The sequence below is a fragment of the Stegastes partitus genome, unplaced genomic scaffold, assembly GCF_000690725.1.
Source record: "Stegastes partitus isolate 25-593 unplaced genomic scaffold, Stegastes_partitus-1.0.2 Scaffold59, whole genome shotgun sequence".
NCBI classification, from domain to species: domain Eukaryota; kingdom Metazoa; phylum Chordata; class Actinopteri; family Pomacentridae; genus Stegastes; species Stegastes partitus.
Genome location: NW_007577790.1, coordinates 32,343 through 56,758, shown reverse-complemented (window position 1 = coordinate 56,758; position 24,416 = coordinate 32,343). Strand labels below are relative to the sequence as shown.

Here is a 24,416-nt window from a genome sequence, read left to right as displayed (position 1 = left end):
ACCTCTAGCTTTCTGTCAGTATCAACTATTTACGTTGATCCTGACCTGACCTATCATGCTGTAACTGCATATTTCATCACTCTGTTGTCATCAATCATTTATTGAACTGCCTGTCTCGGGTCAAACAGGACGGAGTGCTGCTGATGGTTTGCTTCTGGAGACTGCAGAGAAAACCAGAGTCATGTTTCATAAAATTATATTCAGATACCAAATATCCTTCTTACATGAAAACGTGCACCCTGGTTAGCAAGTATGCTCAGACACACTGTAACATTCAAATACTTTTGGTACTATGAGGCCTCTTGTGTCTCACTGCATCATTCCAGAACATCATATTACACATTACTCCACTATTGTGCTGTTGACACTGAGCTCTATCTTTATTTCATCAAACATCTCACAGGCAGAGGTCAGTTTTCAATTTTTGTATTTCTTTTTGAAGGTTTGGCAATGATGGAAAATACTTAGGTCTGTTAAATCAGTTTTTAAATATTATAGAATATTTTTCATGTCACTTATTGTAATCATTCATTATTATAAATAAGCAATTTAAAAATGTCACTTGTGGCTGTACTTGATGAATGAATTTAGATTTATTTATTTATTTATTTCAACCAAAAGGACAGTAAATGGATTAATCATGAAAATAAACAGCGACATTAATCCATACCAAAGACTGCAGGCTGATATTAAACGGTTAAAAACAAGCTTCACGTCTCCCTAGTTTTTAGTACTTGAAGGGACTTTTCCTGATTATAGTAACATACATAAATTATTAAGTAATATTTTTAACCAGGAGCTTGTCAGAAGTTTGTTAATGGTTACCAAAACCTCTGAAATGAGATGAAAATGGGAAAGGGACATTAACCAAATATGAGCATTGCTGTATGTGTATGTTTGACCCAGCAGATTTTGTCACATTTCCAGATGGCTTCTGTGAAAGAACCAAAATGCCTGATTGTTTTTTTGTGACGAGACAAATGTGTTTCAGTGATTCCATCATAGAGGAATTCTTGGAAATTCAAGACTGCCATGGTATACATGGTTTATACAACTGTATATCCTTACTACTATACATTTATTCTAAAAAAAAATGAATAGGGGTTAATCAGTAAGCCTGTTTGCTTCCCTCTGCCCTTGTAAATAATAAGCATTATTTAACATTCATTTGTGCATATAAACAAAAACACTATTAATGTAAAGACTGTTGTAGGTATTAATTTAAAATGAAAAACTGTTTCACAAAGAAACACAAACATGCACTCAGTAAAACAATATTCTAATTGTTGAGAGTTTTTCTAATGATGGACAAGGCAATTTTTATGCACCGAAAACCAACATTTTTTCAAAGGTTTAGTTGTTTAGGAGCTGTGACAACAACATGTATTAAGTATGCATACATTTATCTTCTGCATCCCGACTACAATTTCTTGGTGCTTAGCAATCAACATATCAACTAATAATCATATATCAGCTTGTTGTCTGGTGCAAACTGTGTGGTGGGAGAAGCAGTAACGGTAATTGTAGTGGTATTACTGCAGCACCATTAATGATACTGCAGCAGGTACAGCAGTAAACAAAAGTAAAAGTATCTGCAATATTGATAGAAATATTAACTGGCATCAGAATAGTAGTAGTAGTTGTGGTAAATTGGTATGTATGTATCAGTTTTATTTCAAGTTTTTTTTGTTTTTAATCTAATTTAATTTATGCTATTGTGGTCGACACTTTTCTTTCACAAACATCTGTGAAGCACTTTGAGCTGCATTAAACAGTATTAAAAGGTGCTCTACAGATAAGGTTTGATTGATTCACTAACTACAGCCTGGAGTTTCCTGAGAGTATATGTGGCTATTCAGGGGACAGTTAGGTTTTTTACTGCGAAAAAGAGGAAACCACTAATAAAGGACTTAGGAATTAAGAGAACAGAGCATTAGGACATCTAAACCGCTAATTTAAGAGTCTCCAAGGTGTAAGCTTTTTATAAGGGATTTCTGCCTGTGTTGTTTGCACCCAGCATTATGGAGTCACAGTGAGGCGAAGGGATGAGAACAGGTTTAACCTGGAGATGCAGACTTGGCTATAAATTCACTAGGTCAGTGGAGACACGGACACCATCCATCTTCTGACTACAGCAACAATCTGGAGTCCGGATCACCTGCATTTCCTGAATTGTTCTCCATCAGATGACGGATGTACCGAAGCTGTAATCCTTCTAAGCTGGAAGCATTACGTCTTTTACGCCTGGTGGAAATCTTGTTTAGGTCTTGATTACTGTGAGATCCTGGATTGTAGGATTCTTCAGGATCAAGAATCCCTGAAATAACATTTCGTGTGTGTAACATGAAGATCTGCTGCTATACCAGGTTTTATCCCAAACGCTGAATGTGAAAAAAAGAAAACACTCGTGCATCTTACTGAAGGCAGAGGGTCATAAAAGCAATTCCAGTTTGATATTATTTTTCTCTTGTCAAGCTCATTTTAGTGGTATACTTAAGATATAGTGATTCGAGGTAGATAATCTTTTCAATCTGCTGAAGTAGCTCTCCTCACATGTCTGCCATCAATAAAAGAAGAATAGCTTGCCCTGTGACTTTGTCTGCCTCTGCTCGGAGTCAAAGAGAGTCCCTGCAGCAAAATGTTTTACAACATGCTATAAAGAGAAGAATAAAAAAAAGAGATGGAATGAAAAGTGAAATGATTAGCAGGGTGATTGGTACAATATCATACAGAGAAGCTATTAAATATAAAAGAGTCCAGTGATTGATGATGTCCAGGCAGGAGTCCTTTTGTCCTTAAACCTTCCTTTAGAGGTTTGTTGTTAACAAAACTAAGGTGGGCTACATATAGATGCTGTATCTTCGGATGCTGTACTTCATTGCAGTGATGCCTCAATGTGGCCTTTACATATCTGTACAAGAACGATACTGCTCACAATACCACTATCGACAATCAAAATAATCACAGTAAAGCAATAGGATTTGCTGCAAATTCCTGATACTGTACGTATCAATGATACAGTGTGTGGTTAAATTAAATACCGAAACACTGTATCTTTTGTAGATGGTAACACTAATATAATGTTTAAGATCTACTTGTACTATGAAGGGTTTTTTTTGCATTGTGAAATGGCTATTTTGTTTAATTTTTCAACTAAAGAATGAATTTGTTAAAAAGAAACTGAATTTTAAAGATATTACTGGTATTGAGAGAATATAAGAATGTGAATGTATTAAATATAAATACATCAATCAATCAAGCAATCAATCAATCAATAAAACAATAAATATATGTGTAATTTATGTATACTTAATATATCTGTGTTCATATAAACTACATATCTGACACTTAAATTATTGTTGAAACAGGTCCTTTACAGGACATTAAAAAAAAATCACAATTTAAAAATCACTCTTCAAATTGTGACCAAATATTTAAAAAGAGAAATATATTTCAAACCCTTTTATCAGGGCGATCTATGCTTTTTTTTGTATATTTTTTGTGTTTATTACTACAGTGAATAAAACATAACAAAAGAAACAGATGGATGTACAGATATACAGGCACACACAGAGGAAATACTATGAAAAATCACCCAGAGAGCCACGTGGTCAGTGTCATGAGATAACGAGAAAATATGATCATATGTAACTATTCGGCCTACTTCTCAAAATATTTGCTCAACACTTAAATGTTGAACAGGTGCCAAATATCTCACACAGCTTTCTCAAAATAACTTCACATGTCTATAGGAAGGAGGGGCTGCACACCGTCATCACTGACAGGCCTATAAATACGCCATCAAAACTCTGCACTTCACTGGTGCCCAGTGAAACAGGTAAGCAAGCAAAAACCGTGATTTACACCGTTTTTTTTTTTTCTTACTGGCATCTCTTTTTGAAAACTAAGTTAACATCGCCTTATGTTTTCGCTATTTAAAACAAACAAACAAACAAAAAATAAACTTCAAAACGTGCTTATATTTTCTACAGGTTGTGGAGAAAAATGAATGCCCTCCAGGTGTTTTCCCTCACTCTGCTGTCAGTTCTGGCAGTGAACGCTCAGGTCATTGTGCCAGGAAGATGCCCCAAGCCTGCTGTTCAGAAGAACTTTGATGCTGCTAAGGTGAATACCAAAGTGGAAAAATCGAGGCTCCACTTTAATTTAGATTGTTTAAAATAAACTACATCTTCCATACTGACCATTTGCCCAAACAAAACTTTTAATTTTCTTTTAACTTCTCGTGCTTCCTCTGCAGTATCTTGGTACATGGTATGAAATCGAGAAACTGCCCCACACTTTCCAGAAGGGTGAGTGCAGCACAGCCACCTACAGCCTGAAGAGCCCTGGAGTCGTCGGTGTCCTCAACAGGGAGCTGCTGTGAGTAATACAGCTACATGTCATCAGTTAGTTTTACCTGCCTACAGAGGGTCACAGGAGCTGGGTCCTTTCCCAGCTGACGGTGGGTAAGAGGTAATACATGCAGGACAACGATAACACAAACAGACAACCATAGAGGCTCACACTGACACCTACAGCATCACCAACTGACCCATCACACGTCTTTGGGAGAAGGGCAGAGCAGCCGCCAGCTTTTACTCGACCTGAACTTGATGATGCTAGATGTTACCGTTTCTACTGGTGATGTCTGTGCACCTCTACAATATTCTCACTTTTTACTGTTTGTCTCTTTTAGTGCCGATGGGACCATTAACACCATCAGTGGCTCTGCTGTGTCCAAGAGTTCCTCTGAGCCTGCCAAACTGCTGGTCTCCTTCTTTGAGAGTACACATGACTTATTTGTTTTGTTTTACACAGATTACTATCAAACACTTAGGTGGTCTTTAAACATTCTGTAGATGTACAAAAATCTAGAACTGTTACCTGACTATTTGTGTCCTTTCACACCGACAGACTCTCCCCCTGCTCCTTACTGGGTCCTGTCCACTGACTACGACAGCTACTCCCTGGTCTACAGCTGCACTGACCTCGGTGTGCTCCATGTGGAGTTCGCCTGGATCATGAGCAGGCAGCCCACTCTGCCTCAGGAGACCATCAGAGAACTGTCCAACACCCTGTCTTCCATCGGAGTCAATGTAGACAAGATGATCACCACCAACCAGGATGCAGCTTACTGCAGCGCCATGCACCAGTAAACAAGCACTGTGTCCCCATGCAAGATCAATGCAATAAACTTGAGTGTTTAAGCCAAACATGCAGGCTTTGGTTTCTGTCTGTGGGTCTCTACGGTGAACTGATGGAGTACAGGACTGATTTGGTGTACACTGACAATAGTGCTGAAATAAAATGGATATCCAACGATAGTGGCTCTTTGGTCAATATTGAATGTTGACTGTTAACTACGGAGGGGTTCTGAAGCCTTTTATAAGTGATCTGGTCACAGCCACTGTCCATCCTGTTTATGTCTAAGAGGATAATGTGAAAAACACAATCAGCTGTTTGTGTAATGCAGTGCAGTCCAACAAAACCACAAACTACACCCATAAACATGAAATCAACACCTCTAAGAACTGTTTTACATTGGTTTGATCTATAACAAACTGCCACCTGAAATACATGAAATACATTCCGAATGCAACATTCATGCTCATGATCAGCTAATTTGTACTTATTTAACCTAAAAAAAATAACCTCCTGTTTTGAAATAACTTCAGTAAGTACAGCTCTGAATGAACTGGTGTATGTTTGTGTGTGAAATAGGGTGGATCCCTGAGAGGATGTGTCTGTATTGTTTCTTAATGATTATATTTGTTGTATGATCTTGTCTCTTTGTGTGTGTGTGTGTGTGTGTGTGTGTGTGTGTTTTTTTTTTTTACAGCCTGTCAAGTTAATTTTCTGTTTGAAGAAATGTTGAAATTGTAAGCAGTGGTAAAAGTGACACATTATTAGAAAATTATTATTATTAGTGATTTTTTTCTTGCAATGCTCTTCATCTCAGAATTTATTTATTTTCCAAATGCAGTACTTTTGTACTTTAGCACATACTCTGTTACCTTTTGTAAATTAAATCTTTAATTAATTTTTTTAAATTGTGTAATCATGACCCGTGGACTCACACTTGCCAGCGGCCTGTACTACAAAATAAATTAAACATACCAAGGATGTTTTCTTTGTTATCTGGCTTCACAGTCACACAAAGCTGGTTAACTACTCAATAAGTCAACTAGGGTTTCTGAATCTAGCTGTAAGTGTGTTTGCATTGAAAAGTGACAGTGTTGGCACCAGATGACCAATTTCAAACATGGACAGGTTTAAAGTCATATATTTCTCACTGAAAACTATAATCCTAAGCTGAAATAAGGAGGAGAAAATACAATACTGGCTAAAACAGCTGCTGCCACCACAGTCAGAAAGGAAGGCTGGCAAAAAAAACAACTGCTGACTATGTGAATATATAAGTTGTTAGGAATATCACTGCTCCATCGTTATATAACTGGCATATCAACAATTGTGTTTAAGTGATTCAGGATTCAGCTTGATTATCTCAAGATTGTATGATGAAATTACAGATGTAGTTCCTTTATGCTACTCACAAAAATAAAAAAAAACAGCCATTTTCCATCCTTCCAGTTGATTGGTCAGAAAGTTATGTTTTAATACTCGTTGATCTGATCTGTTGAACACAACCTGCTCCGGTGGCATCAATTACAATAGGTGTTGTAAGAAGTGACTCATCATTGCAGTCCTGAAAGACCAGAGTTAAAGTTAACTCACTGAGGCTGAGGCTTCCAGAGTCAGGGCATTACACTACTGGAAAAAAAAGTATCTTTCGTTAGTTATTGCTTTGTTTTGTTTCATTTTTGTTTCCTAGCTTTACCCTGTTTTAATTCATTGTGCTTTTAATGTGTTTTAAAAGTTTAACTGATTGGCAGTGGCTGCAATTCTGGACAAAGAAGGCTGATGTTTAGCTAGTTTATATATTTAAACAGTTAGCATGTTGCAGATTTATTATATCTCTCCCTCCCATTGTTGCTTCTCCTCCATAAATAATCTACGATGTGATATTCAGAGTACAAAAAATGTGTGATTGATAGCCAACTTTATAAAATTGGAGAGATTAAAAAAATGTTTTAACAAAGATTGTAGCCCTTCAAATATTCTAAGCAGTAAGTAAATCAAAAAAATAAAAATAAAAATTGATTGGTGGTAAAGCAAAATGGAAGGCTGGAAAACACTGAAATCTAAATCCAACCAAACAACTGGGAGACTTGTGTATGTAGGGAAAAACATTACGACAAAATACACCACAACATGCATTTCTTTCAACAGGTTTATTGCACTGACTTTGCACACTGTACCATCAACATGTCACCATAACAGAGCACCATAAACACTGCACACCAACATTTACTCCAAACTGTCCTGTCACACAGTCCTAAAACAGCAGTATCTCTTTTTACTGGTTCATGGGCCTGCAGTAGGTCTCATCGTGGTTGGTGGGGACCATCTTCTGCACGTTGACTTCTGCAGAGGACAGGATGCTGTGCAGCTCCTCGATGGTGTCCTTAGACAGAGTGGGCTCCCTGCTCAGGATCCAGGACAGCTCCATGTGGAACAGGCCGAAGTCGGTACAGCCGTAGACCAGAGAGTGTCCCTCGTAGTCGGTGGAAAGGACCCAGTAGGGACCAGGAGGGGCTGCAGGGAGAGATGAGTTAAAGACTCAAAGCTGCTGGAATATTGAACACACTAGCATCTATAATAACTGACTGAAGTTGAATCTTGAAATATATTTGGAATAATTTAAATTTCTTTACTGTTAAAGAAGGAGACCTCCAGCTTGGCAGGCTCAGCAGGATCCTTAACTTTGGCCTGGCCGACGATAGAATTAATGGTTCCATCTTTCCTAAAATAAAAATTAAAAAAAACATGAAGCAGAAATTCAATAAGTCATGTATTTCTTTTAACTTAAAATCTAACTTTTGAAATATCTGTGTACTCTGTATGCTCCTGTCTTTTTCAAAAAGCGCCTTTCTTTCATAATTTAAAAACAGTGCCAAGGATCAGTCTGTGATCCTGTGTGTTCACATGGCAGGAGTTTTAGCCAAGGACATTCAATAGTCCTTAAGTACAAGGATAAGTAATGTGCACAATGTAGCTTCAGAGAGCAAGAGAAATCGACATCCCTGTGTGAAAGCGTTTCTGTCATGATGCTGTAGATTTGCACACTGATTTAGAGAATAAAATGTCGTTATTTTAACTAATAGTTATTTCACAGACTGTGACAAGTATAATCAGCAAAGTAGGTAGGTAGAAAATATTTCTTTTCTTAGGAAGAGTATATTCAAAAACTCTGATCTAAAATGTTGCTATTTTAGGTAGTGTGTACTCACAGCAGCTCCCTGTTAAAGACACCGAGGACTCCTGGACTCTTCAGGCTGTAGGTGGCAGTGCCGCACTCACCTTTCTGGAAGGTTGTAGGCAGCTTCATGATCTCATACCACTTACCAATGTACTGCAAAGGAAGCACAAGATTTCACAACCTAAATAAACCACATCAGGTACTGAACATTTAGCAGCTGTTGCAAAACAAGTATGTATTTTCATGACAGAAACAGTAGCAAAATATGTTTAGTATTTACCCTGGTAGCATCGAAGTTGGCCTGAACAGCCACCTTGGGACATTTGCCGAGCTTAAAGACCTGAGCACTGGCTGCAACAGCAAGCAGCAGAGTCAGAGAAATCACCTGCATGGCCTTCATCTTCTCACCTCAACCTGCACGGAATCAAACAGACAGCAGGAGTTTACTCATGAGTTTAGTGTGGATACAAACAGAAGGAGACGTGGCTGCTGTCTGCTCACCTGTATGCAATCAGCTGCACTACCTGTGGTAGGACAGTCAGCTTGGGAAGGCCTTTTAAAGATCCAAACACCTGTAGCTCCATTATTGATCACATTCCTGAGCCCCTCCTCTGAGTGATGAAGGCATGTGTGAGAGTTGGCACCTGTTCAAATACATACACTGATCAAACAGGCCTCTCAAAAACGGCAGCTCAGTGACATAATCGCACTGTTGTACTCCATCTCATTCATTAACCTCAGTCCATTCATCAACAGTTCTTTTTAAAAAAAAAATGGCCTGCTTAAAAAAAAACAGCAAGATAAATATCAACAGTACAATTAAAATATGCAGACCCAAGATGTAAAGTTGCACAAAGGAAGCACAAAAATCTCAATCTGCCTCTGTGCTCCAGCAGAAGCATCAAAGCTGCACACAGGCAGGCGAATATTCTGTGAACTAAAGAAATGTATTTTTCATTTTGTGGACTTAAGAGTTTCCCCTTAGGTTTGTTTGAATTTAAAATCAGCAGCTGCTTATTGGCATTTCTGAAACTAGTTAAATTTTCATTCCCCAAATTGTAATTATGTTTTCTGTACACATTTATTTTGTGAAAGAGGGGATGCTTGCAGAATCACCCGCCTTTGGAAGCCATATTGTTAAATATTCATTTGAAGTAGTTATTTTGATAATTGAATAGTTTGACATTTAGTTGCTTTCTTGTAGCGTGTGACTATGAGACACATGATTACAACATTATGCCATCGTCAACTGAAATTTAATTCCACTGCTATGTTGGGTTCGCTGAAAAAATTACATGGGAATACACTTAAATCCAATATGTAAAGTGTTTTTGTACCTTAAAGTCCCTGACAATAATGGCCTGAAGACAATGAATATACTTAATATGAAGCCAAGAAACCCCACCGGGTTAGCTTAGCATAGCAACCAGACTGGAACTGGAGGGAGAATAGCTAAGTTGGCTCTGTCTACCAAAATCTGACAAAAGTGTTTCTAAAGCTTACTACAAAAAAGCCCCAGCAGGAACCAAATGCAACATCTAAGAATTTCTAGCTGCTAAATAGCATGTTAGATCTAGCAACTGGTTAGCTTAGCAAAAAGACAGGAAATGGCTAGCCTGGCTGTAGCCAAGGTAACAAAGTCTTACAAGAATATCTCTAAAGCTCACCAAAACATGCTTATTTAATCCAGGTTACAGCAAGCAACTTTCAAAACATCATGAAGCGCGATTTAATATAAAGCATCCCTAGATAGACATCTTTAAAATCACAAATTGTTTTTTTTAAAAAATGCATTAAACAAACCATAAGTACATATTTATGTAAACTGAGCAGAGAAGCTGAGAAGCTGCAGCAGGCTACCATCATATTTAGGCTACTGGATTTTTTTGATCTCTAAACTAGTGGCTACAGGTCCAAAAGAGCAAATAAGCTTGTGTGTGTGTTTTTTTTTTTTGGTGGTTTTGTTAGACAAGACATACATTGAAAAGATAAAATGACCAGCTACGACACTAAAGAGACAGATAACCTGACATTTTGTGTGTAACAATGATAAAAGCATTCTGGTTCTCATCAACATCTCCATTTTCAGACATACTGCAGCATAATGTGAACACATCAGTCCTCTTCCTGTTTTTGTGGACTTCAGAATCTCCTCTTACTGATTACTAAAGCGCATGCAGGTGTGCAGAGGGATTACCTGAGCACAGGTGCTCCTGGTTCTCTGCATGCATCACTCACACAGCTGCTCTCTCTCTGCCTCTGGCCTCATGTTTAATCCCTGGCCTGCTTCTACACACAGCGTTGAGGGCCATGGAAACGACATGCAGTGGAAGTAGCTTGAACCTGAAGCAGGTTTTGTTGATGTGTCAACAAAAGGGACGTAGTAAACAGAATGAAAGAGCCGCAGGACACAAAATGCTCAGTAAAAATATTTAACATTTAAATATCATCACATGCAGCAGAAGAATCACTGAAAACAGCAGTAATTGTGATAAACAACTGTGTCTTTACTTGAATACTCAACAGTAAGTTATTACTGTTGACTGTATTATTTACAGTCTTCACCTGCGCTTGGTCTGGTAACATTTTAGAGACCCAAACTGTTGTCTTGCGATAATCCAAGTTTTTTTTCCTACTTGAAAATTGTGTTTATTTCCTTAGAAGTTTTTAAAATCCCAGTTTAAACCATTTCGAGGCAGATGTGTCCGATGAGTGATCACAACTGGTTGGTACAGTTCAAGAAAGGGAGATGAATAACTGTTTAAATTTCATCCAACAATAGTTGCAAGATATTACTTGAAACTACACATGTGAACTTTGTGGTGGCACTAAGAACCCCGAATAATCCTCCAAGGATCATAAATGCCTGCAAAAGTATTATTCACCAGTTGTTGAGATATTTAAATCTGGATTATAGCGGTACACTGACCACTAAAGCCAGCAGCCTGCTTTACTTTTACTAAATTCAATATTGTGTGATTCCCAATAAAAATGACAAAGGAAAAAAAGCATATCATTGACTTGATTCCTCAGACTGACGTACTCAACTGTCCACTTGACACCCTGATCTCATCTGATCTCATCTTAACATGTCAGCGCACTTTTCTTCACCCAATAATCCCTTGTCTTTTTAATTTCAAGGCAGATGTAATTTATCTCTCAAAATCTCTTGGTTAAAGTATAATCTGTGACTGGACTGTTTTTTATTCAGCCTTTGTAAGTATCCTCCATGGATCAAGTTGCTGTGAGGATTAGTTCATACAAGACACAGCAGAATTTCACCTGACAAACAACCTCTGACCTTCCAATATGACACTTTCTCAGGCATGTTTGGCTACAACCATGAAAACAAAGATTGCTATCTTTGTCAAAAAATCAATACATACTGTCTCAGCTTAACCAAACACTAAGCTCTCTCTCTCTGTGGTGATAACACTAACCAGTTAATGCACAATGAATAACATATTAGTTGCCTTATGAATGTATAAAGTAATATCGAGCTAACTGAACTTAAACAGGTGTGGCCTTATATGTACAGCCTCGTATACATATATGTGTATATATTCAATTCATTCAATTCATATAGCACAATTCACAACATATGTCACCTCATAGCACTGAACATAGTCAGGGGAAGACCTTATGAATTTTTATATATATGTATATGTCAAAAAGGAGAGTAAAGGTCTTTTCAGGGTCAACTAAAAGACTTTTGTAAACATTTTTCTGCCTCATTTGCATCTATCGTACATGAAGGAAAAACACGGGCATTTTATCCTTAATCATTATAATAAATCAGCATTCAACCAGCAGTATAACGTAAACAGGATTATTTTACAGTCATTGTCATCATCAGGATTCACTTGATAATTTTACTGAGCTTTGTGACTTGTTAAAAAGCAGTTTGAAGTCACTTCATACACAGGCTATAGCCCTGGGGTCCTTGGGTTTGACCCCTGCAATAATTCCATCCACACTCTGACCAAACACCAAACTCTACTGGAGACAGACACTATTCCAATTTGTTCTGAATGTGAATGTCACCAAATATACAAGTTCTATCAATAAATGTCCTTTTCTGCGACAAAACCGTCTTTTTGACACGTTGTCCCTCTTCAAAACAACACTTCTTCGGATACATCCATGGGTTGAATTCTGAGAGGTGTCAACTCATTTTGGTGAAAGGTCGCACATGAAGCAGTGACCTCTGTTGGCCCTCAGCCAGCAGGAAATATTCTCAAGCTCAGTTTGTGTATATGCATTACAGCACACTTTAAGGCGTAACCTACAGTGTGTGTGTGTGTGTGTGTGTGTGTGTGTGTGTGTGTGTATACACAGCTGCAGGAGCTCCAGCGTGACCCCATGTGCAGCAGCATGTCAGTCTTTACACAACACTGTCAATCAAGACACCAAATTCAGATTATCTGATAAAGGAAAGCTTTATTTTGTGATTCTCTTTTACAAACAACCATACATTTAAACAGTCTGCACTATTTTTTTGATCATAACTGTGAGAAGTGTTAGTTGTTTGACAGATTTAGAGAATGGTTATTCTTCGGGGTGGTGAAAACATGTGCACTTCAGGAGCTTATTGTGTGATATTTTAGATATTTTAATCAAAACGGCTTCACTCAGACACTTTGAGAAGAGCACAGGTGTTAGAGATAACATTAAGCATGGCTCAGAAAGGGTTACCTGCAGCCATGTTTTATTGATTGTTCAAATAGAAATAGTTTTTGTATCCATATAAGTACACTACCAACAAAAGACAGTCCTTCAAAATAAAAGACACAACTATGAAAGCAACATTAAAAGCATTGCTTGGAGTCATGCCTCGTAACAACTCAAGTCTGCTCTAATCAATATTTCACATCACCAACGGGTCAGATGACTACACATTAACACCCTACTCTGTTGTGTTTAAAGGTTCCCCTGCTGCCCCCAAGTGGCCGATGTATCGATTAAAGTAGGTTTAATAATAGCAAATCCACATGACCTGCTAACTCAATACAATGTGCACTATACATTAATCATCATAGCAGACTGATAGCAGCAGGAATTAATGCCATGCATCTGAAATTGGTTTGAATCAAACTGCAACTCTGGAAGTAAAGTAAGCAATTAAAAGTCCTTCATTTCAAATCTGACATAAGTCAAAGTATGTAAGTATCATCAACAAACTGTAGTTAAAGTTTAAAACTAAAAGTATTCCTTACCATAATGGACTCTCTACTACTGAGCTGCTTTTACTCAGGTGGTTTAACTCTCTGTATAATAATTCAATGTATTTCATGTAACTGATTATATCACAACAGATTTCTAAAGTTCTGAAGTGCCCTAAATGAAAAGTAACTACAGCCATCAAGTAAATGCAATGGAGTAAAAAGTATGTTTCTCTCTGAAAGTGAACAGTGGATTCACAGTAGAACGTAGCATAGAATTCAGTACAAGGATAGGTCAGGGAGTAGAGCGGGCGACCCACGTATAGGGGCTATAATCCCCGACGCAGCGGCCGTGGTTCGATTCATTTGCTGCATGTCAATCCCCCACTCTCCTCCCCACATCTCTCTGTCTATCTTTCACTTTCAACTGTCATTTAAAAGGCGGAAAAGCCCAAAAATAAATCTTTAAAAAAACCCAAACAATTCAGTACAAGTAGGGTAGGTGGATGCATCTACAGACAGTACAATGTGTACCACGAGTGGTTGTTTAAAGTGTATAAACGTGTAGTTAGTCAATGGATTGTCAGTCACAGCTGAAAGGTCAGAGAACAGAGTGCCATCTACAGACACTTAGACTTCACTACATAAACACCACAGTGCCAACTCGCTGTTTACTGAACTCTGAAAGCAACGGGATTAAGACTTGTGTCAGTCATATTTCCAGAATTCTGGAAATATGCTGTACTTGTTTTGATGGTGTACATGTGAATCATAGCTTTTGTTCTGTATGGCCTGAAGATCAGGTCAGTCTGTGTCACTTCAGGTCGCAGTGATTCTCCACAGTCTAAGATTTTGTTCAGTGTTTAATTAGGTTTTTTTTTTTGGGACCCATAACTAAGTTATATATAACATTTTTAGAATTTCACGTTTGCCTACCTTGTAATGTTCTGTATTTGACAATTAAAAAAAAAACAAAAACATAAAAACATCTTATTTGGGAAGTCATTTTAAGGGTCCAATATCTCCATATACAAACTCCCACAGTCATGAAATTTGGTGAGGACACAGCCAACTGTGTTTCAAGTAGATCCAGATGACTGAATAGCTCCAGCTGACAAAAAATGGAAAGAAGTGCAACATTTTCAAATTAGGGTGGCACTGGGGCCCCACAAAGTTCCTGTTAGTGTATGTATACGAGGTGTGTCAGATAAGTTCCAAGACTGGTGTCACAAAAGATATATTTCAAACCCAAACTACAAACTACCAGTTTTCCCCTTCACATGATCAACCAGCATGTCTACAAAGAGATCCTACGACGTTTGCTTCGTTCAGTGTGCAAGAAGAGGTGAGAGTTGTGGCAGGACAAGTCGTGGTTGCTTCACCATGACAACGCGCCTGCTCAAAATGCCCTGAGCATCCAACAGTTCCTGGCTGAGAAGAACATCACCGTGCTGGAGCAACCTCCCTACTCACCAGACCTGGCTTCGTGGGATTCTTTCCTCTTCCCCAAGCTCAAGGGGGTCATCAAGGGGACCCGTTTTGAAGACATGGACGACATCAAGATGGCTGTGACAACGGAGCTGCAGAGGATCCTGGAAGAATCCTTCCAGGAGTGTATGAGAAGGCAGAGAAGGCTGGGAAAGTACGTTAGACTCCAGGGGGATTACCTCGAAGGAGAAAACTTATAGTTTGTAGTTTGGATTTGAAATACATTTTTTTTGACACCAGTCCTGAAACTTTTCTGACACACCTTGTATGGATGCATCCATATTTCCTACTAAAAATGCAGTCTTTGCTCAACATTTCACCAACTTAGAAGGCCTCTAACACTAGTAGAATTGGATTTGTGGTGAATATGTGGACTTGCCAAAATGTCATTCATACACTTAAATAATTAAAACTTTTTGCCTCTGCTGGAGCCATCGAACCCTTAAAATAGCTTCCCAGATAAGACGTTTTTTTGAGATAGAAAATACTAAAATTCCCTGGTCTGAAAACATTAAAGCCAGTATGTTTTGCTCAAGTTAGGTTTGTGTTCCAGATACCAAACAAATATATTCTGAACAAAATCTGAGACAGTGGAGAAACACCATCTGAAATGATAGAGACTGACCCAATTATCAGAACAAAAACTATAACTCACATGCATGGGATCAAAACAAGGACAAGCCAAATTCTTCTCAGAAATGCTCCTTCACAGTCTTTACATCCTACATCTTTAATGTTTCTTTCTCTTTTGATATTTTCTCTCTGTGTTATATGACAAGTTTGCCAGTGTGGCTGCTTCTCTCCTTGATCATCTGACCAGTCGAGCTCATTGCCTCCATCCAGGGAAAAACCCGGCGCCGCTGCTTGAACCTGCTTTGATGTGTCCCGGTGCAGCTAACAAGTCATTCCTCTCTGAAGTGTATTAGCTGGAAATTGAGCCTTTTGATCTTTTTCTTCTTTAATTTAAACTTGTTTGCAGCCAGGGGACATTGTCTGGAAGAAGACAGCATTAAACAATCTTTGTAAATGACAGTGTTTGGTTTAGGACGTTTCGAGTGTTTTAACAGTAACACGACATTTCAGATATTTCAATGCCAGGCTATAGACTGAGACGCTAATGATAAACATACGGCGGCTCCTTCATTTTTATGCCAAAGTAATCTGTGAACTGACTTGTACTTTTAAAAACTTGTTTTTGTGTGTGTGTGTGTGTTTTTTTTTGCTGCTTTTGAACAAAAAATGTTTCTTTTGTTTGAAGCAATGACACATTTTCAAATGGATGATCACGTATTTCAAGATGAATTGATTAGGGTGGCAGTGGTTCAGCACCTGCTGAAAATGCACTAAATTATTTACTTTACCAGCATGAGCATGTAATGAATCATTTTAGAAGAATCACAAAAAAATGAACAACAATAACAGTGTTTTTGAACATGTGTGTAATTCTTGTATTGTGGTGCAGTGATAATCACAAAGCAAGGCCACACTTAGAGACAGACAACCAAGCACACTCACATTCACACCTACGGACAATTTAGAATCACCAGTTAACCTCAACATGTTTTTGGACTGTGTGGGAGGAAGTCGGAGAACCTGGAGAGAACCCACGCTGCACGGGGAGAACATGCAAACTCCACGCCCCCACCGGGACGCGAACTGGCGACCTTCTTGCTGCGAGGCAACAGTGCTATCAACTGCGCCACCCTGCAGCTAATTAGAAAACATGCAACATCAAAACAGTAAATATGATAGAGATGTATGTAATTAACTGAGACACATCGTTTCAAATCCTGGTAGTTAACTGGCCTGTTCAGGTTCTTTGGTGAAGTCTCCAGCATCTCATCACACTCCACAGACACACAGAAAGACCTGCTATTTGTGATCATCTGCAAATGACAACATCTGGAGTGCAAGAAGTGGAATGTTTAAACAAAAATAACCAGACAATATGAGTAGCAGATCAACTGGAACACTGGTAGATTCTTTTCATTCTTCTCATTTCGGGGAACTGTTTCTATATTTTCAAATCGCTGCCTCTTATCCACTGATTTATTCCAGCTAAGTTCTCTGCACTAATTTAACATGAAAGTATGAAGAGTACATATTTCAAGCACTCAACCTCAAAACTTAGAAAAAAAATCAGAGCTAATTCGAAATGTTTGCACATTGAACTCAACAGTCCGTCCCTCTCCAGATATCAGCGTCTGACTTATCAACACTTGCTGCGTGAAAACTAACCTCTAACTTCTACAGTCTGTTCCAAGCTGCTGCAACAGAACTGATGAGTCAGTCAGAAGGACTTCAAACCAGCAGAAAGCAACAGTGAGCAGCATCTCAGAAAAAATGACATACTAGAGTTAAAATATAAGATGTGGGCAAAGAATAATAAGAGCAATGTGTAATAAACACACAGGAGGGGAAACAATGCACCTAGACTAACCAGCACTGATGAAACTGACTTTTTTAACCTTCTTTTATTCAGTGTAGGAGGAAGGCAGTGTAATGCCCCAATCATACAGCACACATCCACATCTTGGAAGCAAATGTAAATGAGAGAAAACCAATCAAGATGGTGCATCTCACATTGTTTACCTGCAAGCTTTTAGCAGCTTATTGCCAATATCTAGTGCAAAAGAGTTACACTATTCAGTTATGGATATTGAGCAAACATAGATGAGTACATGCCATACAAATTGGATGTGAAATGTTTTTATTCACAGACTTTTTCTCTTTTACATAAGATAAACCTCCTGAAGATGTCAGTGATTCAGGTCATTCTATTTTGTAGTTCCAATTTTTCATATTCTGAACCTCTTTTTTGTTGTTGTTGAAACATAAAGAACAGTTCAAGTTCACAAGTAAACAGTTCTTGCCTGATCTGATGATGATTTCACTCTGAAATGCCAACCATCTGGTGGCACTATAGGAAACAGAAGGTCAGCAAAGTGGTTTCAGTTCTTCCTGAGGAAAACACAAATATGTGTAAGACTTTCTTTTGAATCTATCTGTTATTTGTTGAAACATTTGTTGACCTTTAGATTCAACCTCTGGAGACCGCCAGCCTTTATACACAACATCACTGTGATTCATCCAGTAGTAGTTGATATATTTCAGCGTTTTTGGGCTAAAGTGGTGGATCAGCTGATTTCTAGTGTCATCTTAGGAGCAGCAAAGGTCATCGTCCTGACCCATCACGTGTCCAGTAAGCTGCTGTGATGCGATGATAAAATATTACTGGATCGCATTAAATCAGATCAAATCCAATTATCTTGTTTATTGTCTTGTGTCCTTTGAATAACCAGGACTGAGTATAAAGAGCTGTTGTGCATCAGCTATTTTCCTTCAGTTTGAAAAAGCTTTTAATTTGCTGGTTGTGTCTATAAAGATAACATGCAGCTTCACAACTTGCAAACCAGTTAAACAAATCCTCCAGTTAAAAAAAACAACAAAAATCACATTCCTGCCCATCTAGAACAGGAGAACATCCAGATTGTTTTATAACTTTCTACCGGTGTGTCCCCCATGACTCCAATTTGCTAATTGCTTACTTTATGTTGGAAATAACGCTGAGACACAAAGATGCCCATTGATGACACAGAGCCACGGAATTGCAAAACCTCACAAAGAGCTACGTCTTCAGTTCAAATACCAGAGTCTGGAAAGAGACAACGTATATCTGAGCAACAAGGACCCAGAGGTAAGAGAAAATATCTGGAGACGTATATAAATGAACATTTTGGTGTGGTAAAGTATTTATTTGTGTAAAACAATGCTGTTTTATTCTTGAGTAACTATTTTGGTAAAAAGTTATAAAGCTTGTCTCATGTGGCAAAATCTTTGTCTTGCCCTTCAGCAGTCATCTGTACTTTATTCTTGCGCTTCAGATTTGTCAGATCTGTGTTATTTTTATTGTCTTACCTTCTGCAGTTAACAACGAGCCATTTTTACCATGAAGTTATCTTTGGCTCTGGTTTTTGTATTCATCCTCCCCGTCATCAGGGCTCAGGTCCCCCACTGGGGTCCGTGTCCAGACCCAGCTGTTCAACCTGCCTTCAACCTGAAACAGGTACCAGTGATAGATTAGTTTGTGCAGAATTTATTGATAAACTGCAGGGGAACAATACAATGCCCTTCTTCTCTCCGTGCAATATTTTAAAAATGAAACATTTAGACTACAAATCACTGCTTCAAGTGACTGATTTATAGCAAGCTCCTAAGTTTCTATTCGTTTCTATTTAATCAGACTTTTTAATGCATTTAAAACATACAAAGTACTTTGCTTTAAGAGGTTCTTTTTGAAAATGAAGTAGCTGTTAATAATGGCTTTTTTATGAAATTATCTTTTTTTTTTTGACTGGTTTTATCTAAAAGTAATTTAATGATGACCTTAGAATAAGACAAAGACCAGTGGTGGAAGCAAGTATTCACATCCTTAACTCAACTAAAGTTCAAGTATTACAATGAAATTACAATTATCTGGAAAGAATGACCCATAAATGCTGCATTATAATATATCATATATAATAATATTATATATATAAATATATATGATTAGATATACGTCATCTAAACGTCCACAATTTAGGTGTAACAGATGAGAATGTTTAGGAATTTATGTCTTTTTCTGTGGAAGAAATAAATGCAGGCTGGTGTATTAACAGACAAAGTAAATGTAATAAGATAAAATGTGTTTTCATTGGAGACTTTATTTTACTAAATGTGATCAGAAGCTTTACACACATACCTATAATCTGTAGCGGGTTACAATCAGTTCATGAAATGTTTATTTTACGTTTGTAAACTCTTAAGAGGACAGGGTTAAAGTGTTAATGAATCATTATTATCACTGTATACATATAATTGTTTTATTTGTTGGTAGATAGTTTATACTGACAGAACCCACAAAGTAACTGGAAAAGAAACCTCTTTAATAAATGTAACGTTGTAGATGGATAAAGTAGCTTTATATAGAAATACATAAATGAAGTATAAGTAGGTCAAAATGCAAGAACATACTTGAGTAAATAAGATCAGATACACTTTATTTCCCCTGAGGGGAAATTAAACACTGTACTTTGTGCTTAATTACTTCCCACCGGTGCTACAGAAAAGGTTTGATAGGACACCTCCCATACATTTTACAGAATCCAGTAAAGTATGTAGATTTATTCATAGTCTCTGCTCACATTGCACTAAATTGTCTTTGAACTCTTGTGTGTTTTTGCCCTCACAGTTCATGGGGAGATGGTTTGAAATTGCCAAACTGCCAGCCCAGTTTGAGAAGGGCCGATGCATTGAAACCAATTTTACTTTGAAGACAGACAGCTCTATTCGAGTGGTCAGCTCTGAAATACTGTGAGTCCTATGCACAATTCATTTGTGCAAATATGGAGTCAGAAGGTAATATTTGCATGGTTAGCATTCTCTTTAACCCAAGATGAATTTGTCTGTGTGGAATAAAACAGAAAAGGAGAACTGAGGAAAATTGAAGGGACTGGTGTTATAGAGGATCTGAAGAATCCAGCCAAGCTGGGAATAAGTTATTCCTACGGTGAGGAAAACAACATTTAATACACTTGAGACACTGTTGCGTCTTGTTTTGGGAACCAGCTGGTATGTTTACCTGACACATATTACGCAGATGATCGTCTATTCTGGTGTGCAGCTCAAGAAAACATACTTACTGATATACTTTTGTTCTTGTTTTCTGCTTCTTGACTTTTACACCTTATGTCTTCCTGTGCTCACTGCAGTCCTTCCCTTCTCCCCCTACTGGATCCTGTCCACTGACTACGTGAACTCAGCCCTTGTGTACTCTTGCACCGACATCCTGAGGCTCTTCCATGTTGACTTTGCCTGGATCCTGGGCCGAACACGGACCCTGCCGGACTCCACCATCCAGAAAGCCATGGAGATCTTTGCCAAAAACAACATCGATGTGAGCAGGATGACTCCCAGCAAGCAGCAGGGCTGTGAGAAAAGTCTGTGAACAGGAATAGAAATGCAACACAAGATGGTGCTGTTGTTGACAAAAGGGGAAATGATTTGAGTTTTTTTTTTTTTTTCCAGAAAAATCTTTTACTAATATTTCACAGTGATCGCAACCAGGAGGTCAAACAATACATTGTTGAACTGAGTTTTCTCAGCACACTATATCAAGTAGTTTGATGTGATGGTGTTTTAAGTATAGCAGCAGAAATTCATAGTAAGTCATAGTTTACCATCCTTTTTACTTAACACTAATTATGGTATTATAAGCACAGAAGAATACTGTCTTTGTCCTGTAGTTTTGCTGTATTGACAAATGTTTTGTTTGTGGTATATAGTAGTGGAATTATATTGGAATCAAATGATGCTAAATAATCTATCACACAAACCAGCAACCAACAGGACCTAATTAGGGTTAATAAAGGACACAGACTTCATGTGATCTTTGTTGGGTCTGAAGCTTTTTTTTTTTTTTTTTAAATGACATCAGTGTGCAGTACAGGAGTCTTCAATACACATCTTTATAGTCGGAAACAAAAACAAGTTTGAAATGATGAACGTAAAGATGCTTCACATCACCTGGGAAGCTATCTGAACTACAGGCTACTACTGAAACTATTAAAATAGCCAATATTCTTATAGATTACTATCAAATATTCCTTTTTAAGTTATGCAACCATGATTTCCCCTTCAATTTTATCATTAAGTTTCCAGTCAAGCCTTGCATATATATAACGTCTGAGCAGTTGAATGTGTTACTAAACTGCAAGGCAGCAATGGTGGAAGACAGACTAAGATGTTTGATTCATTTAACTCCTTTATAAATGGTCATTAGCTTCATATATAATAATGTATCACCATTTTACATAATTTATTTGGACATTACATTTTACAGTGTTGAAGAACCTGCATACAGTAATCAAAGCAGGAAATGAAGTAGTGCAACACAAAACAGCAAGGCATGGTGTTTGTTTGTTTGTTTGTTTGACATCGTAGGAGTGTTATATGCTACATGAAGCAGGTATTAAAGTGGCTACAATTATGTAAGGGAAAAAAAACTTGGAATTAAAAGTGCAAAGTATGTTATAAACCTCGGAACATGCAGGTTCACATTGTTCATTTTATATTTTGGTAGTATTTATTTTCCGACAGATAAAAATTTAAACAAACCTGTTGCCTCCATGAAATTTACATTCAGATTGTGTAAATACGAGCAGATTTAAGCATTATTTGATTTTGTAGATAACTTTATAGATAAAAAAAAGACCTCAAACGTTGAGGCGGAACCTTTGTTTTGTAATTCGACTATTACGCCGGAGGTATTTTTGTCCGGTTCCATGCTATGCTAGCTTTACTACTTACATTGTTGCTTCATCAGCTAAGGACCGGATAACCTCACGTAAACGCCTACTGTCTTTTGTTGCCTCTCGATAACCAGGTAAACTCAGCTCCATGTGTTCGTTCTTCTGCTCTGAAATAAACGCAGCAGCTTGAACTAGTCACCATGCTAACTGACTGGAGAGGCGTTCACTTACTTTGGGATGAATGGGAATCCCTTGGAACGGCGATGCGTTCACTTACGCCTGCTTCAGTAATCAGAAATCTTTGACCCGAACTGAACAAAGTGTTTTTCACTGATGTGTCCTGAACAAGGTGCGGAGTCGTATCTGGAGCGAAGTGAAGAAGTTGAGAAACGAATCAAAGAAACTGAGTAAACAAGTCACTGTAAATATGTGAGCTTGACTAAAGCTTCAGCAATGAGGGGAAGCTGATGTACTGTGGTAGGGTTAAGGCAGATTTGCACTAAGAGCAAAGTTTAACAACAACAGCACCAACAATAACTCCTGAATTTTACTCCTATTAAAGCAAAAGTTGCCTACAAAAGTATTATCAGCAAAATGTAGTTTAAGCAAATTAATGGCACTTTTCATGTTATAGAACACCGTGTCAGCAGCTTTGTACTGTTTAGTAACTTGTAGGGGTGAAAAACGAAATTAATCAAAGTTCCAATATGGCCAAGTGTGAGATTATATCTGTTAACTGTTCGATGCAGGAAAAATGCGTTACAAAAATTCATTACAAACACAGCATCGTGGTGCTACAGAGATGCCCCGGCCTATAAATCATGATCTCCAGATATAAAACAACTTGCTTGTTTGGCACAGACTGCAGCAAACATCACATCACTATGTTTGTTTTTTTTTTCAATGGAAAATAATTTGATTAATTACCATTAAATTGCCATTCTCACAAAAAATATGGACTCATATTTCAATAATCACATTAATCAGTAATCACATTATGATTTAAAAATATATATATTGTTTAGCCCCAGTAGCTTGAGGTTGAGCTCATTTAGGTTGTATTTTGTAGTAACACAGTTAAGTCCAGCGGTTTCTAATCTAGAGGTCAGGAACTTCCGAGGGTCACAGCCCAGACACTGCTCCAAAAAATAATGGGAACGCTAAAATAACACATCCTAGATCTCAATGAATGAAATCTTCCAGTTGAAAATCTTTATTCATTACATAGTGGAATGCGTTGAGAACAAAACATAAGAATGATCAATGTAAATCAAAATTATTCCATGGAGGTCAGGATTTGGAATCATACTCAAAATAAAAGTGGAAAATCACATTACAGGCTGATCCAACTTCAGTGGAAATTCCTCAAGACAAGTGAAAATGAGGCTCAGCAGTGTGTGTGTGTGGCCTCCATGTGCCTGTCTGACCTCCCTACAACGCCTGAGCAGGCTCCTGATGAGGCGGCGGATGTTCTCCTGAGGGATCTCCTCCCAGACCTGGAAGAAAGCATCATCAACTCCTGGACAGTCTGTGGTGCAACGAGACATGATGTCCCCGATGTGCTCAATTGGATTCAGGTCTGGGGAACGGGCTGGCCAGTCCATAGCATCAATGCCTTCATCATTTGGAACTGCTGACACACTTCAGCCACATGAGGCCCAGCATTGTCATGCATCAGAAGGAACCCAGGGCCCACTGCACCAGCATATGGTCTCACAGTGGGTCTGAGGATCTCATCCCGGTACCTAATGGCAGTCAGGGTACCTCATGCTACCTCTGGCTACCTCATGGAGAGCTGTGCGGCCCTCCAAAGAAATGCCTCCCCACACCGTTACTGACCCACCGCCAAACCGGGCATGCTGGAAGATGCTGCAGGCAGCAGAACATTCTCCACAGCCTCTCCAGACTGGGTCACGTCTGTCACATGCGCTCAGTGTGAACCTGCTCTCATCCGTGAGGAGCACAGGGCACCAATGGCCAATCTGCCAATCTTGGTGTTCTCTGGCAAATGCCAATCTTCCTGCATGGTGCTGGGCTGTAAGCACAAGCCCCACTTGTGGATGTCAGGCCCTCATACCACCCTCATGGAGTCTGTTTCTGACAGTTTGAGCAGAAACATGTATATTAGTGGCCTGCTGGAGGTCATTCTGCAGG

General features: G+C 38.3%; 3 protein-coding genes across 3 annotated transcripts; 2 read left to right on the top strand and 1 right to left on the bottom strand.

Moving 5' to 3' along the window:
• The first annotated feature begins 4,005 nt into the window (after positions 1 to 4,005).
• LOC103353031 (apolipoprotein D-like) lies at positions 4,006 to 5,156 on the top strand. Its single transcript, XM_008275780.1, has 4 exons — positions 4,006 to 4,125; positions 4,259 to 4,380; positions 4,697 to 4,785; positions 4,915 to 5,156. The coding sequence occupies exons 1-4, from the start codon at positions 4,006 to 4,008 to the stop codon at positions 5,154 to 5,156; spliced, it is 573 nt and encodes a 190-aa protein (XP_008274002.1).
• A 2,261-nt stretch (positions 5,157 to 7,417) lies between these two features.
• On the bottom strand, positions 7,418 to 8,720 carry LOC103353030 (apolipoprotein D-like). Its single transcript, XM_008275779.1, has 4 exons — positions 8,601 to 8,720; positions 8,352 to 8,473; positions 7,776 to 7,864; positions 7,418 to 7,656 (listed from the first exon to the last, which is right to left on the bottom strand). The coding sequence occupies exons 1-4, from the start codon at positions 8,718 to 8,720 to the stop codon at positions 7,418 to 7,420; spliced, it is 570 nt and encodes a 189-aa protein (XP_008274001.1).
• A 9,859-nt stretch (positions 8,721 to 18,579) lies between these two features.
• On the top strand, positions 18,580 to 21,905 carry apoda.1 (apolipoprotein Da, duplicate 1). The gene is made up of 5 exons (XM_008275778.1): positions 18,580 to 18,667; positions 18,898 to 19,036; positions 20,204 to 20,325; positions 20,436 to 20,521; positions 20,724 to 21,905. The coding sequence occupies exons 2-5, from the start codon at positions 18,920 to 18,922 to the stop codon at positions 20,957 to 20,959; spliced, it is 561 nt and encodes a 186-aa protein (XP_008274000.1). The 5' UTR covers positions 18,580 to 18,667; positions 18,898 to 18,919; the 3' UTR covers positions 20,960 to 21,905.
• Positions 21,906 to 24,416: the final 2,511 nt, after the last annotated feature.